We start from the raw sequence: 26,587 nt of genomic DNA, 5'->3' as shown, positions 1-26,587 counted from the left end.
AAAAAAAAATATTTTGTTTCGGTAGGGTCAGAGGAAGAGTCTGGTGTTTGAAAAAACTCATCATCCAAAACTCTTTACGCTGCTACACAAGAGCCGAACTGGACAAAAACACTTCGGCCATCTCTCGCTGTCTGTTTCACTCACACTTCAGTCTTCCAGAATTCCAAGCATCTTTTGCAATACCAAACTGGATTTCCCAGAACCTCCAAACTTCAGAACGTCATTCTAACAGCTTTATATAGTAAAGCAAATAAGGATTTCACCAGTCGTTGAGAAATCAGTCATTAATGATAAGATTTATGATAAGATGGATTTTTGCCAAAGGCCAAAACAAGCAATTCTTGGTACTGTCGAGGTACTTTACCCCTGTACTTCAGGATAACGTCCAAAAGTGACTTTTAGTAGGCAAACAAGTGGTTTCTGTGTTTATCCAGCTAGTTTTCAAAAGATCTGGGAGATTCTACCTGAAAAATAACACATCTGGTTTAATGGCACAGACATTTGAATGAAACTCTGTCGCCCCCTTGAGGACTGACATTTGTTACCGCAACAGTAACGCTAGAATGCGCATTAAGTATTTTCAATAGGACTGTACGCTTGCAATGCGTTGGCCAAACATTCATGTGTGTGTTTGCGCACCCGTGTAGAGTTTGTTTTTGGCCTTAAAAGTATTTAATAGCATTCATTAGCTCATTCTTCTCATTGTGATACAACCAGCCCCTTCTGTTTTCTCAAAAATTAGACATACCTATTTAGCTAAGATATGTTGGGTGACGTTCTGCCCACAGATAAGCACCTGGCTCTCCAGCACTACCTCAGATAACCAATCAAAATAGCCCTTTTAGCAAGACGGTACTTCAAAGGTACTTGTGCGTTGGCCTCTCTTTACCTCTTTAACTCAGAGGAAAGATAGCAAGCTTTACTTTTATACAATCTGTCCTTGGTAATGAGTGTTAGCAGTTCAATGAGGTTTCAGGTCTCAGTTTTTCTAAAATGGCAGCTGTTATTTACACATTTTTGTATCTTCATTTATTAATTGTGCTTTTCAAAACTAAATGATTTGACTGAATATATGGGCAAAGTTGTGAAAGTTTTCTGTTTTGGTTCCTTATTTCAGTCCTGTTAAGCCTGTAGTTTGTTTGTGCTGAGAAGTACTACATTTCCCATAATGCTTTTACTTTTGACCCTTAAAGGGACATTGACATATTATAGAAAGTAACCAGCATACAAGCTCTGATTTCTATAAAATGATCTATACATGAAGTTTATACATATACATTTGTATGTAGCCTACTGTCATGTCCTGTTTTTAATGCTGATAAGAATGCCATGCCCTGCCAACCATAGAAAACTTGAGTTCACTAAACTCAAATGTAGAGTACTAGTAACTTTTATCTTTACTCTGTTACCCAGAGCCCTTTGTTGCCATATATTTCAATGATGAAGCTGTTTGAACCCTTTTGGCAAAAATACACTGTAAACAATGTAAAATCTTGCCATGAAAAAGTGATTTCAATGTTGATACCTTATGTTAATATGGTTGATTTGTAGAATTGACAAATGAAAATCATGCAGTTATTTGTTTAATAACTGAACCACATTTTATTGTATAATTGCTGCATTGGTCAAAACTTAGCTTTCATATGAAAAGACCTGAATTTTTTTATTTGTGATGTCAGTAAATGGTCAAATTGGTCAAAGGTTGTGATCCTTTGAACCACAATGCCTATGCATCTCTCAGATTCAATGATTATCTTTGGCGTCATACTGTCAGATATGTAATTCTTCATAAAATTGAGGCTAAATCCCAAATCAAATTTTTAATTATAAAAATTCAGGCCTGTACAGGAGTAAATATAGTCACCACAATAGTTCTCCATCCTTGCATTAGTTTGTACTGTTTGCCTGCATGAACATTCTGTGTTTGTCAACCAATGATACAGTAGTTCTGCATTTGCAAGCGGTGATTTTAGTAGAAATATATAAGGTACAACTGTGTAACATTTATCCATCTGACCGAACAGATTGCAGCAATGAAAGTATTTTGTCTCAAAGTAGTTGCTGCCAACTAAAACAGGTGTTCATGACCGAAGACATGCTTTGCATTTCCCATTTTACCAACAGTCCAACATAATATCAAGCCCAAACAGGGCATAAAACTCTTGGTTTTGTCTAAAATAATGCAAACAGCACTTCTGCATGGGGAAATATTTTGCAAATGCTTCAAAATTCAAAACAGTCATTGCACTATGTAGCTGCCGATCCTATACAATTTTACATTAACTAATGAAATGTCACTAAACATTAGGGGTTGATTGGTTTTTAATCTACCTTTATCGTACTTTGTGTTTGTTGTCATTCATGTTTGTATTGTTTATCTGATCTCATTTCAACAGAGAATCATCTAAAAACTGCCTTTTTTTAATAGAGCAAAATCCCTTCAGAAATCAAGGGATATGCCAATATATTTTCAATATTTTGTGTAAAAAAAAAAAAAAAAGACAAAACAGTTATAAGATAAAGTGTTGTATTTTATATATAATAGAACATTTCAATATGGTAATGTCATTAATATATTTATTTACTAATATATTTATCCATTTTGTCCAAGTCTGAGAAAATTCTAAATGTTTTTTTTGTTTGTTTTTTTTTTTCACTTTTGGAATATCTTTATGGAACGTACAGCTGCCATCATAGATGTATAAGCCTGGCATTATCATTCCGATAATATACAAATAAATTATTTTGCAATATAAAGAGATTGTGGTGTGTTTTTTTTTTTTTTTTTTTTTTTTTGGTTATGACAAACATCAAGGCCTCTGTGTTGAATGTGGTCATGAAAATTGAGACACTGCTAAAGAGCCAATTTATTCTTTTTACATTAATAACATAGGAATTCTTAGCTTTATTTTTTACATTTTAATGGAAATTTTATTACTGTAATTCCATTAAAGTAATGAATGTTTTATTAAAGTATTATACATGTCATTCTTGCTTAATATAGCCAGTTATTAAAATAGTAGTTGGCCAAACTGTTCAAAATGTTGCTCTCAAACCGTCACTGTGAAAAGTGCATATACACAAATCTGATATATGGCAATATGTATGTTTTCACATATTTTTGATTACACATCAAGAGTTTAACTGACAGAAATGTCTCATATTTGTACATGCAACATAAACCGATCAGCTACAACATTAAAACCACCTGCCTAATATTTTGTAGGTCCTCCTCGTGCCGCCAAAACCGCGCCAACCTGCATTTCAGAATAGCATTCATAGATTATATTCTTCTCACCACAAATGTACAGAGTGGTTATCTGAGTTACCGTAGACTTTGTCAGTTCAAACCAGTCTGGCCATTCTCTGTTGACCTCTCTCATCAACAAGGTGTTTCCATCCACAGAACTGCCACTCACTGGATGTTTTTTGTTTTTGGCACCATTCTGAGTAAATTCTAGAGACTGTTGTGTGTGAAAACCCCAGGAGATCACTAATTACAGAAATACTCAAACCAGACCATATATATTGGTTGGCGCTGTTTTAGTGGCACGAGGGGGACCTGCACAATATTAGGCAGGTGGTTTTAATGCTGTGGATGATCAATGTGTATATATATATATATATATATATATATATATACACACACAGTGGCAAGAAAATTATGTGAACCCTTTTGAATAACCTGCAATTATGTATAAATTTGACTTAAAAACTGATTTGATCATCTAAGTTACAATAATGAACAAACACAATCTGTTTTAACTAATAAAACACAAATTATTGTGTTGTTATTGTACATATTGTATACATCATTCAAACATTCACAGTGTAGGTAGAAAAAGTATGTGAACCCTTACGCTAATGATGTCAGCAAAACTAATTAGAGTGAGGACTTGGCAAACCTGGCATCCAATTAATGAAACGAGATTGGAGGTGTGGGTTAGAGCTACTTTGACTTATAAAAAGCACTCAAACATTTTGAGTTTGCTATTCACAAGAAGCATCTGCTGACGTGGACCATGTCTTGCAAAAAAAGATCTCAAGACCTACGATAGAGAATTGTTGCTTTGCAGAAAGCTGGAGAGGGTTACAAAGTTATCTCAAAGACCTTAAATATTGATCTGTCCACAGTTAGACAAACTGTCTATAAATGGAGATGATTTAGTACTATGGGTACTCTCCCTAGAAGTGGCTGTCCAGACAAAATGACTCAAAGGGCACACCGCAGAATGCTCAGTGAGGTAAAAAAAAAAGAACCCTAGAGTGACAGATAAAGAATTGAAGGAATCATTGGAACTGGTTAACATCTCTGTTCATGAGTGTACTATACAGAAAACATTAAACAGATATGGTGTTCATGGCAGGACACCACGAAGGAAGCCGCTGCTTTCCAACAAAAACATTGCTGCACACCTGAAGTTTCCAAAGACACTCCACAACACTACTGGGACAATGTTTTGTGGACTGATGAAAGTAAGGTTGAATTGTTTGGGAAGAACACGCAGCACTACGTATGGTGTGAAAAGGGCACTGCATACCAACATGAAAACATCATCCCAACGGTGAAGCACGGTGGAGGGAGCATCATGATTTGGGGCTGTTTGCTGCTTTGGGGCCTGGACCGCTTGCCATCATCGAGGGAAAAATTAATTCCCAAGTTTATCAAGATATACTACAGGATAATATCAGGGTGGCTGTGCGCCAGCTGAAGCTCAGTAGAAGTTGGGTGATGCAGTAGGACAATGACCTTAAACATCGGAGTAAATCCACTACAGAATGAGAACTTTTGGAGTGTCCCAGTCAAAGCTCAGACCTTAACCCAATAGAGATGCTGTGGAATGACCTCAAGAGAGCCGTTCACACCAGACATCCAAAGAATATGTCTGAGCTGAAGCAGTTCTGTAAGGAAGAATGATCCAGAATTCCTTATGAACGTTGTGCAGGTCTAATCCGCAGTTACCAGAAACAGTTGGTTGAGGTTATTGCTGCCAAAGGAGGATTGACCAGTTACTAAATCCAAGGGTTCACTTACTTTTTCCACAGCACTGTGAATGTTTAATGAGATGTGTTCAATAAAGACATGAAAGATTATAATTGTTTGTGTGTTGTTAGCTTAAGCACATTGTGTTTGTCTATAGTTGTGAGATCACATTTCATGACCAACAGATGCAGAAAACCACATAATTCCATAGGGTTCACATACTTTTACTTGCCACTGTACATATACTACAAAAATGAATATATGTAATATATATCAATGTGTGTTTACTGTATATATGTTTGAATATGTACATGTATTCCTAAATTAACTAAATATAATATATGCCATATTTCAGATTTATGTAATCAATAATATCAAAATAATCAAAAATAATATGGATACACAAATTTCATATATGAATGTATTTATTAATGTCCTAGAGGTTCAGTGTTTTGGATGGCATTGGACCTTTATGATTAACATTTGACCCCAGCACAAATGCTACTGTGTTGACCACTATTGTGTGTGTATTCATGCAGTAGTGTTTGAGTGGCCTGTTGTGTGTGATTCAGTAAATAGCCTTCGGCACGCCCGCGCTGTCTGATGTGAGCACCGTTAGGTTTCCTCTGGCATCCTGGTCCTTTTCAATGGCCTCAAACAGAGATTTGAAGTTTCCAGCTCCAAAACCCTTGTGGAGTGGAAAAGACAAAGTCAAAGCACAGAGAATAAGACATAACATATAACATATTTAATCAGAGTAACATCACATCACCCTGTTTTAATATGATCTTTCAGTATGTGCCATATTAAAATTGAATTGTTTGGAGAACATCTTGGTTACTGTCGTAACCTCCATTCCCTTATGGAGGGAACGAGATGTTGTGTCGATGTAGTGACATAGCTACTCGATGTGTGCCGTGGCGCCATACCCATCTCGGGACTCGAGTCTGAAGCCAGTGCTGAAGCGGTCTCATATGCATCAACCCGAGTGGCGTGACTGCCGCCGAGAAAGCCATATGCCCCAGGAGCCTCTGAAAGTGTTTCAGTGGAACCGTTGTCCTCCGCCTGAATGACTTCAGGCAGTTCATCACCAACTGCATGCGCTCGCTTGTGAGGCGTGCTATCTTTGAGGCCGAGTATAACACCATGCCGAGAAAAGAGATGCTCTGAACTGGAGAGAGCTTGCTCTTTTCCCAGTTGACCCGAAGCCCTAGACGGCTGAGGTGCCTGAGCACCAGGTCCCTGTGCACGCACAGCAACTCTCGAGAGTGTGCTAGAATCAGCCAGTCGTCGAGGTAGTAGAGTATGCAGATGCACACTTCCCTTAACAGGGCAAGAGCTGCCTCTGCGACTTTCGTGAAGATGCGAGGGGACAGGGAGAGGCTGAAAGGGAGGACCTTGTACTGATACACCCTGCCGGCGAAAGCAAACTGTAGTAAGGGACTGTGTCGAGGTAAAACAGAGACGCGAAAGAACGCATCCTTCAGGTCTACCGCCACGAACCAATCTTGATGCTGGACACACGTCAAAATGTGTTTCTGCATTAGCATCTTGAACGGGAGTCTGTGTAAGGCCCGGTTCAGAACTCGCAGGGCCAAGATTGGCCTCAACACACCGCCTTTCTTTGGTACGATGAAGTAAGGGCTGTAGAACCCTTCCCCCATTTTGGCTGGAGGGACAGGCTCTATCGCGCCCTTGCAAAGAAGGGTCGCGATCTCCGCACGCAGGGTGGCAGTGTTCTCAAGTGAAGCGGACACCACTGAACCGGGGCAGGCGCCTGGCGAACTGAATCGCGTAGCGAAGTCGGATGGTCCTGGCCAGCCACCGCGACGGGTTGGAAAGCGTTAGCCACGCGTCCAAGCTCCGGGCAAGGGGCACTAAAGGGACAATCGCATCTGACGTACCTGGAGGTGGGGCCTCACAGCGGGGAGGAGCAGGTGACGCCATGTCTTCTGTCTCAGGGGTACTTAGGAGCCTTCCGGGTCCTCGTGCCGGCCCGTGAGATGGGGGGCATCAGCTTCCTGCGGGGGGCTCTACGCTGGGGCCGAGAGCTGGGGTCGGACGGAGCCGCCTGGTCTTTCGCCGCCGCAGGGGGACGCCCTCGGCGAGCAGACGGGGTGCGGGATCTTGAGCCGCACCGGGGCAAGATGTGCTGGATGGCCTCCGTCTGCTTCTTCACCACCGAGAACTGCTGGGCGAAGTCCTCAACGGTGTCGCCGAAAAATCCAATCTGGGTGATGGTCGCGTTGAGAAAGCATGCCCTCATCTCGACCAGATTCAGCCACAGGTGGCGCTCCTGGACCACCAAGGTGGATATCACCTGCCCGAGTGCTCGCGCCGTGACCTTCGTTGCCCGGAGGGCGAGGTCGGTCGCCGAGCACAGCTCCTGCAGCACATCGGAATCAGGATTACCCATGTGCAGTTCTTTTAGTGCCTTGGCCTGGTGTGCCTGCAGGAGGGCCATGGAATGCAGGGCGGAGGCGGCCTGTCCAGTGGCACTGTAGGCTTTGGTCGCCAGAGACGACGTAGTCCTACAGGCTCTGGAGGGGAGCGCCGGATGATCCCGCCAGGTGGCGGCGTTTTGTGGGGGGGCACAGGTGAATCGCAACTGCCTTATCCACCTGAGGGACCTCCGTGTACCGCCCCGCCGTCGAGGGTAGTGAGAGCGGATGAACCCGGAAGTCTGTTTTGGGCAGCGAAAGGTGCCCTCCACGACCTTGTCAGTTTGTCGTGCACCTCTGGGAAGAAAGGAACTGGGGGGGCGTGGCCGTGAGCGCCGCCCCGAACCCAGGAACCAATCATCAAGACGCGAGCGCTCAGGGAAGGGTGGAGGTTCCAGTCCAACCCGATACTCGCGGTGGCCCGGGCAAGCATGCTGGTCAGCTCTGCGTCAGCCTCAGACTGGGCGGGCAGACCCGAAGGTGGCAGCTCAGTAGAGTCCTCAGCGTCTGACATCGCCAGTGCGCTCTCCGATGCAGCGATCGAAGACTCATCCTGGTCACAGGCCCTGAAAGAGACATCAAGCTGGCCATGAGGTGGGCTGGTCTCATTTCAGAACCGGATGGGAGCAAACGAGCGTGCTGGGTAACGGGAAGTTCACATAGAATTACCCGGCAAGACCGCGCCCATTGAACTCCCCAAATCGCCTCCAGCGCCAGCCGGGCCGGCCTCATACCCGTGGGTAGAAGGCGCAGCACGGGGGGCGACTAGAGTGGCTTTCCCACTTCGGAAGAATGAAAGCCGTGACTGCAACGTTGCCATGGTCATATTCTCGCAATGAGAACATGAACCATCCACAAACGCTGCCTCAGTGTGATCGCTGCCCAGACACGTGAGGCAGTGCCCGTGTCCGTCGGAGGTGGAGAGATAACGACCGCATCCAGGAATCACACAAAGACGGAAAGGCATCTTTATAAAGACGCATCTTTAAAAAGACGTTCAATGTCAATATGTGTACTCTAATAGAGAAAATATACTCTTTAGCAGGCATATACACTCTTTTAGCGCTGTCGAAGTGCCCAGGGGCGAAATCTGCACTCGTTGTGCAGAAGGAGAGAAAGCCGCTGGAAATGCACCGTATATCCAACAGCATACGCTTCTTAAGAGGTGAATGGAACAGCAGTAGTATTCAGCTCACTGATAGTACTACCGCTCGGCTCCGAAGAAAAAATCTGAATGAGAGTGGACATTCCTTCTCCTTTTATACCCGTATGTCTGGGGGAGTGGCATGCAAATTCCAATCACCAATTCTCATTGGCCTTTTCTCAAAAGAATAGAGGTGTTCGGGGCTCTCAAGAGCGACCCCTAGTGTCACTACATCGACACAACGTTGAGTGAGTGACAGAAGGGGAACACATTTCTCATGTTCCTAGAGGATCTTTTTGAAAGTTGTAAATGGCCCGAAGTTAAGTTAACTGCTCTTTGGTGTGGTTTGGATGGAAATGTCTTGTCTTTAGGCATTTCCTCCCTTCAAAAGCTTCAAATATGCCCCTAATAAAACTACAGACCTGTTTAGACATGCATTCAACACTGTTTCCAGTGCTACAACTGATAAACTGTATCTATACGTTATTCGCCTCCCTGTATAAAAACAAATGATGATTTAAAGTTTATTGTCAAATAAACAAGTGTCCCTTTCTTTACATTTTGCCTTCTAATGTATCTAAATAGATGATGGTCTAATGTACTCACAAAGTGATTGTTCCTCTGGATCACCTCCAGAAAGAGCGTGGGTCTGTCCTGCACAGGTTTGGTGAAGATCTGGAGCAGGTAGCCCTTATCGTCAAAATCCACTAAGATTTTTAACTCCTGTGTTGAAAAAGAGAAAAAAACAACTGGATAAATGAGAACATTTTCAGTTCAAATTTCGAAAAACTGTATTTGGATAAACATTCAAATATTTCCATTTATGTCCGCAGAAGTTACGGATATCTTGGCTTCTCTTACCTGCAGTGTTTTGAGGTCTTCCTTCACTTTGATCTTCGCTGTCTTGAGTTTCTGTCGTAGAGAGTCATAGTAGGTATCAGGAGTGGACAGGAACTCCATTCCTCGAGCTCTGAGGTTCACAATCTATTTCACAAGAAAAGGGTTAATGACTTTTGGTTTGTTTTTCATTTTACCCATTGATTTAGTAGGAATTAAATCACTTTTAAAGGCGTTTGCCATTTGGGAAACACACCGCTTGAATGATGTCTGATGTGTTGAGGGCTATATGTTGAACTCCTGGCCCTCCGTTGTAGTCGACATACTCCTTCACAAATGAATTATAGAGTTAAGACACCATAAAAACATTAATTAATTATGATCATGTGCATTTTGCCCAATTACATTATTAGAACATTTTAAGAATGGATTTTAGTTAAGAATTTAATGAAATGGAAATCACCGAATCACTGAATTATTTCTTTCTGAATACTAGGTCTTAGTGTAAATAATTTATGTTATTCCAATGTAGCAAAAAAAAAAGAAGAAGAAATTAAGTTTGTCTGTGTTGTGACAAACACTGAGACATTGATAAAGAGCAAATAGGAATTTTAACGTTCTAATGTTAGTGTAAACATTCCATTATAGTACTTACATGTCATTCATGCTTAATATAGCTAGTAACTCGAACTGTCCAGAACATGATGGGCATTATTTACATGAGTGCGCAAAGCGCAAGTGGGCATGGGTGGGCGTGTATGCACTAACTGTTGGTGTACTGAATGGTAATGAAGTGGCACAAAGCGCAATTTGCTATTTTCCTGAGAAATAGGTCATTGCGCTAAGATGTTTCAAAAGCATGTCTGTTTTCAGGCAAAGTCTAAACTCAGATTCCACCACAGGTGATAATATAGTTCAGAAAATATAGTGGAACTATAGCGGAAATTATGTCCCTGACAATCACTGTTGTAGCCGTTTAATGAAACATAAATGTATTCGATTTGTAAAACTATCTATAGATCATGGTTTATTTTTCAAATATTATTATTGCTATGTTTATATTTACAATTGTATTTATGATTTAATTTGTATTGGTATTTTTCCAGCTGTTGTCATAGAGTGATTATTTTAATAGGACGCAGACCAGGGACGGACTGGGAACAAAAATCAGCCCTTGAGAAAATTTGTTGACTTTGGGGTGGCGATGTGAAGTTGTTGACCAGGGAGGGGAAGTCGCAATGTGTTACACTGTCCCCTTCGACATATGGCGACACCATTTCACAGCCCCCCTTCAGCTTATCGTGGCCCCCTTCATCATATCGTGGCACACTTTGGCATATCGTGGCCCTGTTTCGCAGCCGGCCCACCAGGAAAAGTCCTGGTTCTCCCGATGGCCATTCCTCCTCTGACACAGATGGTGCAATGTGACTTAAAGCATAGCGCTTAGTGCTAGCATCTTCAAATAGGGCCCGATATCACAGTAATTGACCTGCCCAAAGATATATCCAGGTCATATCTCACCCCAAAATCAAAAGAACAAAAAATAAATATAATTTTTTGTAATGATAAACCGATATATCGGCTGATTTTTTGGCCATTTTGCCATTATCCCCGTTGGCTGATAATCGTTTTCACTTGGCCAGTTAACAGAAGTGTTAACTTTCCCTTGTCAACCAATAGATTTTTCAAATATAAACAAATTTGAGTAAATATTGTAATACAGATTTTGCGTACATCTGATTTGCTGTTGTTAAATTGCATTATCTATCTGCATTTATATCGGCCATCCTGCTCTCTAGATATCAGTATCAGCATCGACCACTGAAAAACCCATATTGGTTGTATAATATTTTGCATAAATAAAAAAATATTTTCCTTAATTCTTTATTTTTCTCTCATAAAAATAGTGTCATAATGGGAAAAATCTTAATGGTCCTTAAATTGTCATTTTGCAACATGAAGCTTTGTTTTCTTTATTCAGAATACATTTTTATTTTTTATCATTATTATTATTCTTTGGTGAAATATGACCTGGACATATTCTATAATATGTTTGTCTTCATAATCTTTCATTAAAATGTTATAACTTGCTCTGCCACTGAACCAACTTTCCATTTATTGAATATCCGTTTTCTCTCTGAAATACATCACATAACTGAAGTAAAATGGATTGCGAACAAGATGTCGTTAAGAAACTGAATTGTTTGTCAATCAGTTGGTAGAACCTGGATTTGTGATATCTTTTTTCCCGGTGCTGGTTCATTGATGGGCATCTTAATGGTTTCCTCATAATTTGTAACCACGATGGACCGGAGAGCGCTGTACTCTGTGTGAATCTGCTTATCGTCGATGGACCAGAACCTGTGAAACATCAGACACTTCTGATACCTGCAGAGAAACAGAACGTGTTATTTGCCAATGACATTTCCTCGAATTTGTCATATTGACTTGTTTGTTGAATGTGACCCTCACCAGTCCGATACTGGCACCATTTTATCGTTTGGCTGGTTTCCCACAATGTGATCAATATAATTTAAGAGTCCTGGTGGCCTGCAGAGAGAAAACCACAAGTATAAATCCATTTGTGCGAAGTGTTTCAAGTTTTTAAAAGCCCTAAATATACTCTGTGAAACATAAGTACGTGAACATAGGCACTTCTAGTTACATAAATGCAATTTCACATGTTGCTGCATTCCTACATGTGCCAGAACACAATTCGTAACACAACAAAAGTGTTTGTTGGGATACCTTTTGGGAAACCTGTTTGAAAACAATTATTATGTCAGTGATTTTAGTGGTATAAACCCCTCACAACAGGGCCGTGCACTTTGGTCAAGAGTTTGCATACTTGCATAGACTATATTTCTTGCCTAAGACCATATTTTCCCTAAAACATACACACTCTCATATTTCAAATGATTTTAGAAGCACACTTATTAATGTAACATTTATTTTTATTTTTTTTGTAAACACAGTAAATTCTCTCACAGTTTTGGTAACAGAGGGTCTTTGAAGAGTGGCTCGTGATATCCAGGCAGAAACAGACCTTTATACGGCCCCATGTACTCAATAAATGTGTGTGTCGTGTCCCCATACTACACAAGACAAAATCAGATATATAATCAGATTTATAATATATACTGAGAAAACGCTTTTTTAATTTAAAAAAGGTTTTAAATGGTTTTATCGAAGACAAAAATATTCAACATTACTGAATCAACCTGAATATAGTAGGTTACTTTAGACTTTTAAAGTAAATGTGTGTTTGTGTGTCTGTATAAAAGTCATGTTGACTATTCTGACATACTGTTTGAATTACGGCATATTTGACTTTCCCGCCAGAGTCTTGCTCCACCCAGGGCTCTTTGACGATCACCGCTCCTCTCTCTTTGGCTTTCTGGGAACACACAAACACTTTAATCTTCACTTGTCTCCAATACATGCACACAGGGGCGTAGATTCCGTAGATTCATAAAAACAAGCAAGTACAACCCCCCCCCAATATTTATACCATGATCAGTGGAAACATGTATATTCTTCACATTTAACACCCCCCCCCCCAAAAGCTAAATCTACGTCCTTGCATGCATAATCACGAATGAGATCTCTTTAATATCTCAATTGTCTCTCCTCAAGGTCAAATTTCCTGATCATTTTCGGCTGTGTCTAGAAGGTAACCATCCGAATGCCAAAGTCTTGCGAGACTTGCATATGCTATTGTTAGGGTTAGGGCTAGATTTAGGGGTAGGGTTAGGGTTAGGTTTGGGAGTAGGGATGTGTAAGGGTTTCTGTTGGACTCCAAATGAACATAATAAATACAGTGTGTGAACGTCGCATGCAACGTCTCGCGAGACTTCTGGCATCTGGATGGTTACCTTCAAGACACGACCATGTTTCTCCTGAGAAAAAGACCTCATTATTCCCATGTGTGGACCTTTAAGTTACAGAAGAGATCTCAACAATGTCTCAAATTATGCTCAGATTTGACAAGACACCAAAGTCTCAAAATTAACTCAAACATTTCTCATCACATTCTGCCAAGATCAATTTATCTGATCGTCATCGTCTGTTTATTATTATTATTATTATTATTATTATTTATTTTGGAATTTTAGGAGAAACCTCTGAGACTAAGTTAATGTGATTAATGAGTGTTCCTCTTGGGACATTTTAGCTATGCTATAACTCAGCTAATGCGGTAATTGTGCCTACTAGTTGTGGTATAAAGAACAACAGTCGCGGGCCACAGACCAAAATGACACTGACCATGAGGATAAAACAACAGTTGAATTACCTTCACTAAAAAGTCACAGTCTTCCACCTGAAATGCTACGTCCTTCACACCGTCACCATGTTTTACAAGATGTTCACCCATTTCTGTGTAAAAGAGAGAGAAACTTTTGAGCTTTTTACAATTGAAAGAGTAAAACAGTTAGCAAGTGTTGCACTTAACAGGCTAGTCTCACGAAAACATTTCATATTTAAATCCAAAGAAAGATATTATTGATTGTTATATTTAGATATTCATATTATATAATATTTTGCATTGTAACTAGAGTTGCCAACTTTTCGGCACGCTTCAATACGGGACGGGGTTGGGGGGTGAGGTTTCTTATTTTCTTTCTTTTGTTTTAATTTTACTCCTCAATACCAGACGTTTCCCCCTTGAGCGTCTCGCTGCTAAAATACGGGACAATAGGCGTCCCATAAGAGTCGTCGTAATTTCTGTCAAAATTCCTGTGTGGCTGCGTTACATCCCAGCATATTCGGGACAGTTGGCATTATTTTCGTGAAAATATTAAAATAATTTTGACTTGTTGCAAAAGAAAATGCGATGACAGTTCTGCACTTACAGTATTGTATTTAACCCAGAAAACAAGTGATTTAATTGTGTTTTCTTGTCCTGATATAGGCTGAAATGTTCTACTGTGATAAATTTGGCTTCGAGATGATGGTGTATAGAGACACCACCCCTTGACCGTCTCCAGTCCTCTATATGCCATTGGTTCAAAGACTATACACTGATCAGCCACAACATTAAAACCACCTGCCTAATTTCATGTAGGTCCCCCTCGTGCCACCAAAACAGCCCTGACCCCTCGAGGCATGGACTCCACAAGACCTCTGAAGGTGTCCTGTGGTATCTGGCACCAAGACGTTAGCAGCAGATCCTTTAAGTCCTGTAAGTTGCGAGGTGGGGCCTCCATGGATCGGACTTGTTGGCCCAGCACATCCCATAGATGCTCAACTGGATTGAGATCTGGGGAATTTAGAGGCCAAGTCAACACTTTGAACTCTTTGTCATGTTCCTCAAACCATTCCTGAACAATTTTTGCAGTGTGGCAGGGCGCATTATCCTGTTGAAAGAGGCCACTGCCATCAGGGAATACTATGCCATGAAGGGGTGTACCTGGTCTGCAACAATCTTTAGGTAGGTGGTACGTGTCAAAGTAACATCCACATGAATGCCAGGACCCAAGGTTTCCCAGCAGAACATTGCCGAGAACATCACACTGCCTCCGCCGGCCTGCCCTCTTCCCATAGTGCATCCTGCTGCCATCTCTTCCCCTGGTAAATGACACACACACACCTGGTCGTCCACAAGATCTAAAAGAAAACGTGATTCATCAAGGAAGGCCACCTTCTTCCATTGTTCCATGGTCCAGTTCTGACACTCATGTGACATTGTAGTGGTGGACAGGGGTCAGCATGGGCACTCTGATTGGTCTGCGGCTACGCAGCCCCATACACAGCAAACTGAGATGCACTGTATGTTCTGACACCTTTCTATCATGGCCAGCATTAAGTTTTTCAGCCATTTGTGCTGCAGTAGCTCTTCTGTGGGATTGGATCAGATGGGCTAGATTTCGCTCCCCACGTGTATCGATGAACCTTGGGCGCCCATGACCCTGTCGCCGGTTCACTGGTTGTCCTTCCTTGGACCACTTTTGGTAGGTACTAACCACTGCATACCGGGAACGCCCCACAAGCCATTTTGGAGATGTTCTGACCCAGTGGTGTAGCCATCACAATTTGGCCCTTGTCAAAGTCGCTCAGATCCTTACGCTTGCCCAATTTTCCTGCTTCCAACACATGAAATTCAAGAACTGACTGTTCACTTGCTGCCTAATATATCCCACCCCTTGACAGGTGCCAATGTAACGAGATAATAAATGTTATTCACTTCAGCTGTCAGTAAATTTAATGTTGTGTATATACAGTATTTACACATACTGTACAGTACCGTGCAAAAGTTTTAGGCACTTGTGAAAAATGTTGCATAGTGAGGATGTCTTCAAAAATAATTACATTAATAGTTTTCATTTATCACTTAATGTCATACAAAGTCCAGTAAACATAAAACATGCTAAATCAATATTCGGTGTGGCCACCTTTGCCTTCAAAACAGCCCCAATTCTCCTAGATACACCTGGACAGTTAATTCTTGGTTGTTGGCAGATAGGATGTTTCAAGCTTCTTGGAGAATTCACCACAGTTCTTCTATCTATTTCGGCTGTCTCAATTGCTACTGTCTCTTTACGTAATCTCAGATAGAAACGATGTTCAGTGGGGGGCTTTGTGGGTGCCATGGCATCTGTTGCAGGGCTCCCTGTTCTTCTATTTTATTCTATTTGCAAAAGTAATGTTTGGGAGTCTAACACTGATATTTCCTATTGACACACTAAAGCTGTAGATATAAATAACCATCTTAAGACAAATGCTTTTGCGAAACATCTTATGTGCCTCAGAGTTTTTCATAGTACTGTATATTTTACATTTTGATTTCGAAATATGATCCAGACATGTTCTTGATGGGTTTCGTGAGATTCACCTGGGAACACTTGAACATTTTTAGAGTGAATTGATTCATACCCTCATTTCCAGGATTCAGGGCAGACTCGAACACAAATATTATCTGTTGAAAGAACAAATAGGAAACTCAAACCTCTGTAAGGTGCCTTTTGACATGGATGGGTGGTTTTAAAAATATAGACATTCCATGAATATCACTTCTTTCCATTTTAGTACATTAAAGGAATATCAGCACCATGGAGTGTGTGAAACACACCTTGTCCTCTCTAATGGCGTGCGACACCACCCCTCGACTGCCCGTCTCCAGTCCTCTATACGCCATTGGCTCGAAGCCAAACTTATCACAGTAGAACACTGCAGCCTAGACCAGGACAAAAAAACACAAGTAAATCACTTGTTTTTTTGGGTTATATACAATGTAAGTCAATGGGGAAAGCTCTTGCTCCATAGCCTCCCATTGTAAGTGCATAACTGACAATGCATTTTTTGGGGGGGAAAAGTCTAAATTATTTTCTGTAGTAATTAAATGCATATTACAGATGATATTCATAAAGCTTTATTTATGTTTATCCCAGAATTTGAATGTCCTTTTTCAGCTCAGGGCTCAAAATACCAGAAGTTAACAGTTTATTTTAAACTGTCTGACATTGAATAACAGAATTAATTTAAAAAATATATACAAAAATAAATGTATAATAGAAAATAATAATAATAGAAAAAATCCAATGTACTGGAGCTTATGCTTAAAACTAGTGTGAAAAATATGCAAATACAACACTACAAAATAAACGTATATTCAAGATTCTTAAAGCATATTTTAATGTTTTGTCATTATTGTTATTACTAGCATTTTTACTTTAGGGTTTTTATTTACTGCTGTGAAGCACATTGGTCAACTTTGGTTGTTTTTAATGGTGCTATACATATAAATGTGACTTTGACATGTTTTGCACTTTTGTTTAAATGTATTTTAAGGAAGTTTAAGAGGAGGAGCGAAAGATTATTGCTGTATTCTCACTCAGTGATCAGACATGGTCACGCGTTATTTGTTTACTGTGTAAATAAGTTTCGCTTATCAAGATCAGATGAGTTAAACTACTGGGTCATTCTTGGATTAAGATCACATTATTGATTAAATGACCAAAGAACTGTTCTACACACGTCTGTCCAGCAGAATGACTTATCATTTTAGTAACATCTCTGATATTGTGATATTATTACTAGCAGTTCAGATGAACGTTGTCTCCATCGCAACACATATTAAGGTATACAACATTTTAGTGGCCAGAATTACTCTCTATTTAATTTTAAATAAATTCTAAAACTTTATCAGAACAATAATGATTGTGGCATTAAATATAAAAAATATTCACTGATTGGCTGAAAGCCTATCAGAAAACCTTTAAGTTAAATCTTGCTACATTTGTTGCTTGTATCAATTATCTAAAAGTATCAAAATGTATCAGTTCTGAAAAATGTATCATTTTATTTAATCAGAGAAAGTTCTAAATGAACTTGTTTACATCGCAAAACACTGTAAAATTGTCTCTTGATATTATTTCTGTAACAATACTTTCACACCGTCATACTTCATACTTCATACACAAAGTCAGCTCAGTCTACTTTTACACAACTAACTCACCTGTTTGGCATTGCCCACCCAGAATGTCACATGGTGAAATCTGACAAATTTCCCTCTCTCGGGCTGCAACAAAAGAATAAAAGACATACAAATATAATGTATGCTTTGTAATAGAGAGGAGAAATATTTCAGCGATAGCATTTTAACCCTTATGTTGTGTTCCGGTCATTTTGGCCGGGACAACTTTTTTTCTTATGATTTGTATTTTTCAATTAATCCAATTGGAATCAAATTCTTTAATTTTTGTTCACATATGGTATCTGAAAACACACCAAAAAATGACCATTTTCTTTACATTTTATTGGTTTTATTTCACTTTGTTACACTTGTTGTGTTCCCGGTCAAAACTGACCGACCATTTGAGATGAATGGATTAGACTACAAAAAACAGAAATATTAAGTGTTCAGGAGCATCCCAATCCTTTAGATGAGCACATATGTGGATGTGTGTTTGCTCATACAAAGTCCTCGGACATGTGCACACACACACACATACACACACACACAATGTGTGTTTAGCGCCCTTTTGTGCATCAACTCTTTGAGGAATATTTCAAGATCTACTCATCATATAAAGCTGTGTTTGGGTGGGGGGGCCTGGGTAGCTCAGCGATTATTGACACTGTACCACACCTGGAGTCGCAAGTTCGAATCCAGGGTGTCCTGAGTGACTCCAGCCAGGTCTCCTAAGCAACCAAATTGGCCTGGTTGCTAGGGAGAATAGAGTCACATGGGGTAACCTCCTCGTGGTCGCTATAATGTGGTTCTCGCTCTCGGTGGGGCGCGTGGTGAGTTGTGTGTGGATGCCGCGGAGAATAGCGTGAAGCCTCCACGTGCGCTACATCTCCACGGTAACGCACTCAACAAGCCACGTGATAAGATGCGCGGATTGACGGTCTCAGACACGGAGGAAACTGAGATTCGTCCTCCGCCACCCGGATTGAGGCGAGTCACTACGCCACCACGAGGACTTAAAGCGCATTCGGAATTGGGCATTCCAGATTGGGCAGAAAAGGGGTAAAATAAATAAATAAATAAATAAGCTGTGTTTGGGCTCGTTTGAATTGGGATAGTCTGCTGTAAGTTATGATATGTCTTTATTTATGTTATATGTATGTTTCAGGAAGTAATAAGGACAAACGTGACAAAGAGACACTCCTGTTTAATATATTAATGTGTGTCTGTGGGAATTTCATACATTAAAACTCACTGCACTTTGGCCTCTGAGTGAAACAAATTTGCTCATTGCATTTTACAAATTGAGACCTTTCCAACGATATATAACACATGGCTATCTCATCTTTTTTTAAATGGTTTTACCAACTCTGAATATAATTGTTGTGATAACAAATTTGCATCTGATGAGAACGAAACAGTTCTGATTTGTCAGCAAATTAAAAAGCATTATTTAAGAATAGGTAGGATCAGCTATATGCATTATAAAGACCAGATTCTAAGCTTTAAAATGACACCTATTATGTTCAGATCAATCAAGTGGTTATTCATATATTATTTAATTATATTTATTCATTTTTGTTTTCCACAGGGAGTGCCCCCACTCAGTTCAATGAATCCTTCTATCAATAAAAATATATATATTTGTTTTTAAAATATGTTCAAAAAAGTAGTACAAAACTCTTAATTACTAAAAATGAAGTTGATAAAAAGATCTAATGCAATATCTCGTGATAATATATGCAATATGAGAGATTTATAAACAGTCTTAGTGGGCCGGTCATTTTTGACCGGGAACACAAAATGTGTTAGCACAAAATGAACACAGCAGAAGGGTTAATAGTATTATAATATTTATAGATGCTAGTTGATGTATCCAAAGCACACACACAAAAATAAAATAAAATAAAATAAATTACATTTGACATATCAGGTATTTTTAGTTTAGTGTCTTCAGATGATAATGACTGCAGAAAATCTTCTAAAACAAATAAACTGCTAAAATTATTTACACTGAGAATAGAAAGAGAATAGTTTCAGAATCAGCAGTCATACCTTCTCTCCTTTGTCAGTATAGGTTGTCTAATGGGAGAATAAAGACCATGTTATGTTTCTAAATGAATGTACAAACTTTTCATTTGTGACATTTTTACAGAATGGTGTCACGCTGACTTCCTCGTAACTCTTTAAAAGACAGTATGATGTGCAACCTACTATGCATAGATTGTAAACTTATAAATACATCTGCAAATACATAACATGATGTCTTTGATACCATCTGTTCTACATCACAAATTTAAAAGCAAAAATGAACATCCAGTCATTTTGATTTTACATTGTAATCTATATGATCTAAATGCTCTAGATTGATTGAAACTCACCATGCTGAAGCTCTTGATGGGTTTCTGATCATCAAAAGAACCCTCATCCACAAATACCAGCTGTTTTATGTGCTGTGCTGATTGGACGACAGATAAAACACCCCTTTTGTCCAAAAGACACACACACGTCAGAGCACTTCCAGAGGTGAGGGTCATCGCTTCATCTGTTTGACGTGCAGAAATGAAGCTATAACTGAAGTCTGTTGCTTTGTATTTGTTACAGAACAAACCATGGCACATTAATTGTATTTGAATTTCAAGACATTTCCGTGTCCAAAAAGCATGATATTGTCATGATACATATATACCATACATAACTTTTTGAGCTGCTGATAATTGTGAATGCAGTTATTACCTGCTAAAATTAGTCTGGATTGACCTTTGGCATATATGATTTAGATGAGTATGGTGGAAAATGTGGGTTGCATACATCCAATATTATATAAATCTATGTTTTTGACAATTAATGTCCACTCTTCAATGCTACAATATCATAAAATGCCTCAATTGTTCCACTAGAGGGAGTTATAGTCATTAGATGGTCTACTAAAACTGAAAGTGCCAGAACTAGAAGTTTGACATTGATAGATTACTGAAGTGGCGTAGCCAAGGGTGGGCCGGGGTGGGCCTAAATTAGTCCCAGGCCCACCCAGAATATTAGAGATTATTCTTTGACTTCAAATATATATTTATAAAATAGTTTTAAAAATGCATAAATTCTGATTTTTGAAAGTGTGAAAGAACTGTTTGAATGCGCTTCTCTGTTGTTAAGGAAAAATTGGGGTGGTGCATCCATTTTTATTGAGGCCCAACCAAAATTATTTCCTGGCTACGCCCTTGTATTACTGACATGAATATGATTATTATGCTGTTGTTTGTTTTTGTGTCACAGTTTAAAGAATATATATTAAAAACAGAGAAGCTTTGTGAACTTTCCCCGTTCCAGTTTTGTTTCTCTACTTTCAAAATAAAGGAAATCTTTAGAAAGATAAGCTGATTAAACAGTAATATAATATTTCTGAAAACACATCAAACAGAAATCTCAGGTGCTTTTTTAATCTTTAACTGTTATGATTGTCTAGAATATGACCACATAATGTCAGGCCATGTGAAACACTGTTTGGTAGAGGGACATACATTTCATGCTATAAGAATTATATAAGCGGTTTATATAAGAAAGCCTGTGGACTAAATGTTGCGCTCATGGTTTTGACCTCATCTTTAAGGACACTGAAAATAGTAACCCACCTTTGTCCCACTTAAACATCATATGGCTTGTCATGGCTATTATGCATGGAAACAAGGTCAAAGGCCATATTTGACTGATAACAAACCAACGTTCAAGTTATGTACCCCATTCATGTGGTAATGCTTTAAACAATCATGTATGACAACAGAAGAAAAACATAAGCAAAGAATATCTAAATGAGGCAACAGTGATGATTACTGAGGCCAACATCATGTAGAAACTGTTGTTAAAGGAATAGTTCACCCCAGAATGAAAATGATCTCATTATTCACTTACCCTGATGCCATCCCAGATGTGTATGACTGTCTTTCTTCAGCAGAACACAAATGAAGATTTTTAGAAGAAGATGGAGCTCTGTCAGGTCCTTATAATGGAAGTACACGGGTGTCGGTCCAAAAGTCACATTTAGGCAGCATAAAAGTAATCCACACGACTCCAGTCGATCAATGAATGTCTTCTGAAGTGAATCGATAGGTTTATGTAGGAAACAAGTCGAAAATTAAAACGTTTTTGACTTTAAATTGCCGCTTCCATCCAGGGCTCTGATGCAGTTTGAAATGGCCGAACTCTCGTGTGATGTTCATTCTTCTGTTGTAAATAAGCGCCGCTTCCGAATTCTCACATGAACCCGTCGACGTGCTTACGTTACACTTCGCGTCAGCTGCTGGCAGGAAGTGCTTTTTAAAAGTTAAAAACGTTTTAATATTCGACTTGTTTCTTACATAAACCTATCGATTCACTTCAGAAGACATTCATTGATCGACTGGAGTCGTGTGGATTACTTTTATGCTGCCTAAATGTGACTTTTGGACCGACACCCGTGTACTTCCATTATAAGGACCTGACAGAGCTCCATCTTCTTCTAAAAATCTTCATTTGTGTTCTGCTGAGGAAAGACAGTCATACACATCTGGGATGGCATCAGGGTGAGTGAATAATGACAGAATTTTCATTTTTGGGTGAACTATTCCTTTAACTATGGCAATCAATAGCAAAACAATAGCGCCCTCAACTGACAACTGTTATGAACAGCATGGCATAAAAATGGCATTAAGCCTCAATAATTCGCTGCAAATACAACACTATGAAAACGCGCAAAATGATTGACAAGCAGAAAGCGTCAGAGACCGTGGCCCACGGTCAAATGTTTGTTTGCTGTTTACAGAGTCTAGAGTTGTCACATGGACTGGTGAGATATCTCACGACACTTATTTCATTAATATCTTTCAGGGCGTAATAAAAATTTTTGCATACCTTTCCATGAAAAAAAATCACTTACAGCACATTTAATTTTGGTTCATGTTAATTTCAACATACTAATACATTTTTAAAATGAAAAGTTGAAAACGTAAGTTTAGTTAACGCATTAAGAACTACCATGAACTAACATTAGTTCATAAATTAACATTAACCAAGATTAATAGGCTAAATGCTGTTATAAATTATTGTGATTATCCCTAATGCATTAACTAATGTAAACAGCCTTATTGTAAAGTGAATCCAAAATTAGAAAAAAAAAACAAACAAAAAAAAACAAACGTTGGAAACACTTTACAATAAGGTTCCTTTTGTTAACATTAGTTAATGCATTAGGTATCATGAACTAACAATAGACATTATATCAGTCTTGTATGTTTTTCACCATTTTTAAAAAGCTTTAAATGGTCCTCCGGTTGTGACAAATACATTTTAAGTGCAATTATTTCATAAAGTCTTTTAATTAATATGAGCTCATGAAAACTGCAATAATTATACAACATTTAGAATTTTTTTTTGTATAAAATAGATACAATATAGCAGTAATTGTCAATCAGTGGGCCTTAAGATGACTTCATAAATATTTAAAATATGTTAATTAGTTATAATAATCAAATTGCTATAAAAAAATTCTAAAAATGCAAAAAAAAAAAAAAATGTAATAAAAATGGTAACACTTTACAATAATGTTCCAATCGTTAACATTAGTTAAAGCTGCACTGCGTAATTTTGTGCTCTCTAGCGACATCTGTGGTGGAAACTTAAAATTGCAAGCAATTTGCGGAAGAACACTTTACGTCAGTTGTGTTTCGGCACTGCCCTTCTGGTGGATGAATTGAATGATTTGAGCTTTGCCTGTGTGTGATCATGACTGGAGATATTCAGATCCAGAGTCATAATTATGCGATTAATCACGATTAAACATTTTAATCGACTGACAGCACTAAATTTTATTAATTGTGCATTCAAACATTCATTTTCATCCAAATACGTCATATTCCATGACATTCTGCGTTTTATAGCTAATGCCATTTTTATGACCTGATTCTGTGATTTCGTCCATGTTTTCCGCATACTACATGCGGTAACCACGCCGCGGTATAAGCAGAATCTGATTGTTGAATTATTGAAAATGTATTCACATCTCGAGGTGTAAAGGACAAATCATCACGCTACCAACTCAGGGTGTGAATTACTTAAAAAAAAAAAAAAAAAATGAAAATAACTCAAATATTTTTGTGCTTAACAGAACAGCAATGAAAAATCGGAATGGACAAATCTTATTTTGTACTATATCAATACTTAAAGCTGCACTACGTAATTTTGTGCTCTCTAGTGACATCTGTGGTTGAACCTTAAAATTGCAAGCAATTTGCCGAAGAACACTTTACGTCAGTCGTGTTTCAGCATTGCCCTTCTGGTGGACGAATCGAATGATTTGAGATTTGACCAGAGTCATAACATGCTATTTTCATGTTGATATAATGTTATACGATTGAACATTTAATACTGAAAAATTATTTGCTTTGATGAAGATAAACAACACTCGTATTCACATATTTTGAATTAATGAATTTTACACGTATAGCACTTTTCTGATACTACTGTCAAAGCACTTTTACATAAAGAACAGGGGACTCAATCACTACCAGTATATTTTAATATAATTTTTCAAGTGTTTTATCTACTATTAATGTTTGTATTGTACTACACTTATCAATTTAAGAGGTGATATGGCTGATATGAGTTCAATGGGAGACTTTATTTTTGTTATATTATATTTACATCCTCAGCTGATAATGCAAGTGAACCGTAATACTACAATAGTATGTTTATGAATGCACACAGTAAAACAGTAAACTAAAACATGAAACAAGGATTCAATAATGATGGAGATAAAATATTCTTTATTAAACATGAAAATAATATGCTTAAAAACGCAATAAAGCATAAAACATGTCCAAAGTAAATTTCCTCGACAACGTAGATAATATCAGACATCAACATGACTGTTGACTGCAGCATGGAGGCATTTAATGTCAGACTGCCAATCTGTGATTAAAGACGAAAGCCAGTGCAGAAATAGCTCCCTGCTTTAACTGTATACCTGTAAACACACGCCCCACTTGGTTAGGTTAGGTAACTCACTTAACCCACTAGACACCTGCTGCAACCCAAACTTCATTTACTGTGGATCTTTATGTAGTTAATGTAGTTAATGAGACAGATAATCAATGACCTCCTCTCTTCAAAGCATTTCCCATGTTTGCTCACTGTTAATAATTATCTTAACTCTTCAATGTTTTGATCAACAGTAACCTGGTTTGCAGCAAGGTTATGTGGTTATACAGTAATATTTTCCAATAAATATTCAAGTACGTTTCCACCAGTCTCTTGTTGTCCAAATTGTATAATCTATATTGTATTGATTTGCATTTTACACAGTCGTACCAAATTTTAAAAACGTCTATATTCACCTCAAAGGTTATAATTACTTTTCAAAGATGCATTCTATTCTATTCTATTCTATTACTTTTCAAAGATGCATTCTATTCTATTCTATTCTATTACTTTTCAAAGATCCATGCTCCCTATTTAAAATTGCTCCTATGAGCCTGTTTTTTAAAGGGATAGTGCACCCAAAAATCAAAATTCACTCATCATTTTATCACTCTCATATCATCCCAGATGTGTGTGACTTTCTTTCTTCTGCAGAACACAAATGAAGATTTTTGGAAGAGTATCTCAGCTCTGTAGGTCCATACAATGCAAGTGAATGGTGACCAAAACATTGAAGCACCAAAAAGCACATAAAGGCAGCATAAATGTAATCCATAAGACTCCAGTGGTTTAATCCATGTCTTCAGAAGCGATATGATAGGTGTGGGTGAGAAACAGATCAATAAATTCTCCTCCCTGCCCAATAGGTGGCGATATGCATGAAGAAAGCGAATCGCCAAAAACAGAAAAAGAAGAATGTGAATGTGAAAGTGAAACCCACACCTATCATATCACTTCTGAAGACATGGATTAAACCACTGGAGTCACATGGATTACTTTCATGCTGCCTTTATGTGCTTTTTGGAGCTTCAATGTTCTGATCACCATTCACTTGCATTGTACAGAGCTGAAATATTCTTCTAAAAATCTTCATTTGTGTTCTGCAGAAGAAAGTCCTACACATCTGGGATAATATGAGGGTGAATAAATGATGAGAGGATTTTGATTTTTGGGTGAACTATCCCTTTAATACAGGGGTTTTAAAAATGGGGTCCAGGGACCCCTAGGTCTCATCAAGGGGGTTCTAGGGGGTCCACAGAAAATTTCAGAGATAAAAAAGTGTGTTAAATGTAAAAAATAAAGAAATTAAAAAAGCAAACATTTTTACATGTTTATATGCAATACTACTCTAATAGTGGTCAATGGGCAGAAAAAAAGATACATTATCAACTTAATGCAAAGTATATATTTTCCAGATATATGTAAATAATTTGTTTTGGCTTCAGTACAGTGGGATTATAAAAGCCAATTATTTAATTTAGCAAACAAGACATCTTTATAATATCGCTTGTACTGTTTTTTTCCACACAGTTTCAACTGGTATTTATACATTAAATTATATAGCTGATATGATATCTCAGGAAGGGGGTCATCATATTTGGGGGTTCCTGGCATCAAAAGGTTTTATTATATGCTTGTGTAGTCAATTATAATTCAATAGTTTGTTCACTTCATGATGACGTGAACCTGTTGAGCTCAATCTTAACTCTTGAAACCTCTTGAGCAATTGCACAAATCAATTCCAGACCCTTGGACAAACTCACCTGAAGTGTACTTCAGAGCACTAAAATTAAAGTATTAAAGTTTCTGTTGCAGTCAGTCTA

The 26,587-nt window shown here is 38.6% G+C and overlaps 2 protein-coding genes across 3 annotated transcripts in view; one reads left to right on the top strand and one right to left on the bottom strand.

The window, feature by feature from the left end:
- Positions 1-2,506, top strand: part of LOC127423293 (E3 ubiquitin-protein ligase RNF43-like) — a 157,963-nt gene extending 155,457 nt beyond the window's left edge. For both annotated transcript variants that reach the window (XM_051667491.1, XM_051667483.1), the window contains exon 9: positions 26-2,506. In XM_051667491.1, coding sequence (XP_051523451.1) covers positions 26-51 — 26 coding nt within the window. In that variant the 3' untranslated portion in view covers positions 52-2,506. The remainder of the gene's footprint in view (positions 1-25) is intronic.
- Positions 2,507-2,855: 349 nt separating this feature from the next.
- On the bottom strand, positions 2,856-20,357 carry LOC127423471 (4-hydroxyphenylpyruvate dioxygenase-like). Its single transcript, XM_051667792.1, has 14 exons — positions 20,198-20,357; positions 19,872-19,898; positions 17,862-17,924; positions 16,476-16,580; positions 16,280-16,322; positions 13,701-13,783; positions 12,714-12,803; positions 12,395-12,501; positions 11,879-11,956; positions 11,632-11,794; positions 9,663-9,734; positions 9,431-9,553; positions 9,176-9,292; positions 2,856-5,672 (listed from the first exon to the last, which is right to left on the bottom strand). The coding sequence occupies exons 1-14, from the start codon at positions 20,351-20,353 to the stop codon at positions 5,553-5,555; spliced, it is 1,347 nt and encodes a 448-aa protein (XP_051523752.1). The 5' UTR covers positions 20,354-20,357; the 3' UTR covers positions 2,856-5,552.
- Positions 20,358-26,587: the final 6,230 nt, after the last annotated feature.

This window comes from Myxocyprinus asiaticus, chromosome 3 (assembly GCF_019703515.2).
Source record: "Myxocyprinus asiaticus isolate MX2 ecotype Aquarium Trade chromosome 3, UBuf_Myxa_2, whole genome shotgun sequence".
Classification (NCBI taxonomy): Eukaryota; Metazoa; Chordata; class Actinopteri; order Cypriniformes; family Catostomidae; genus Myxocyprinus; species Myxocyprinus asiaticus.
Note: the sequence above shows the minus strand (reverse complement) of the source record. Positions and strands in the feature narration are given on the sequence as shown.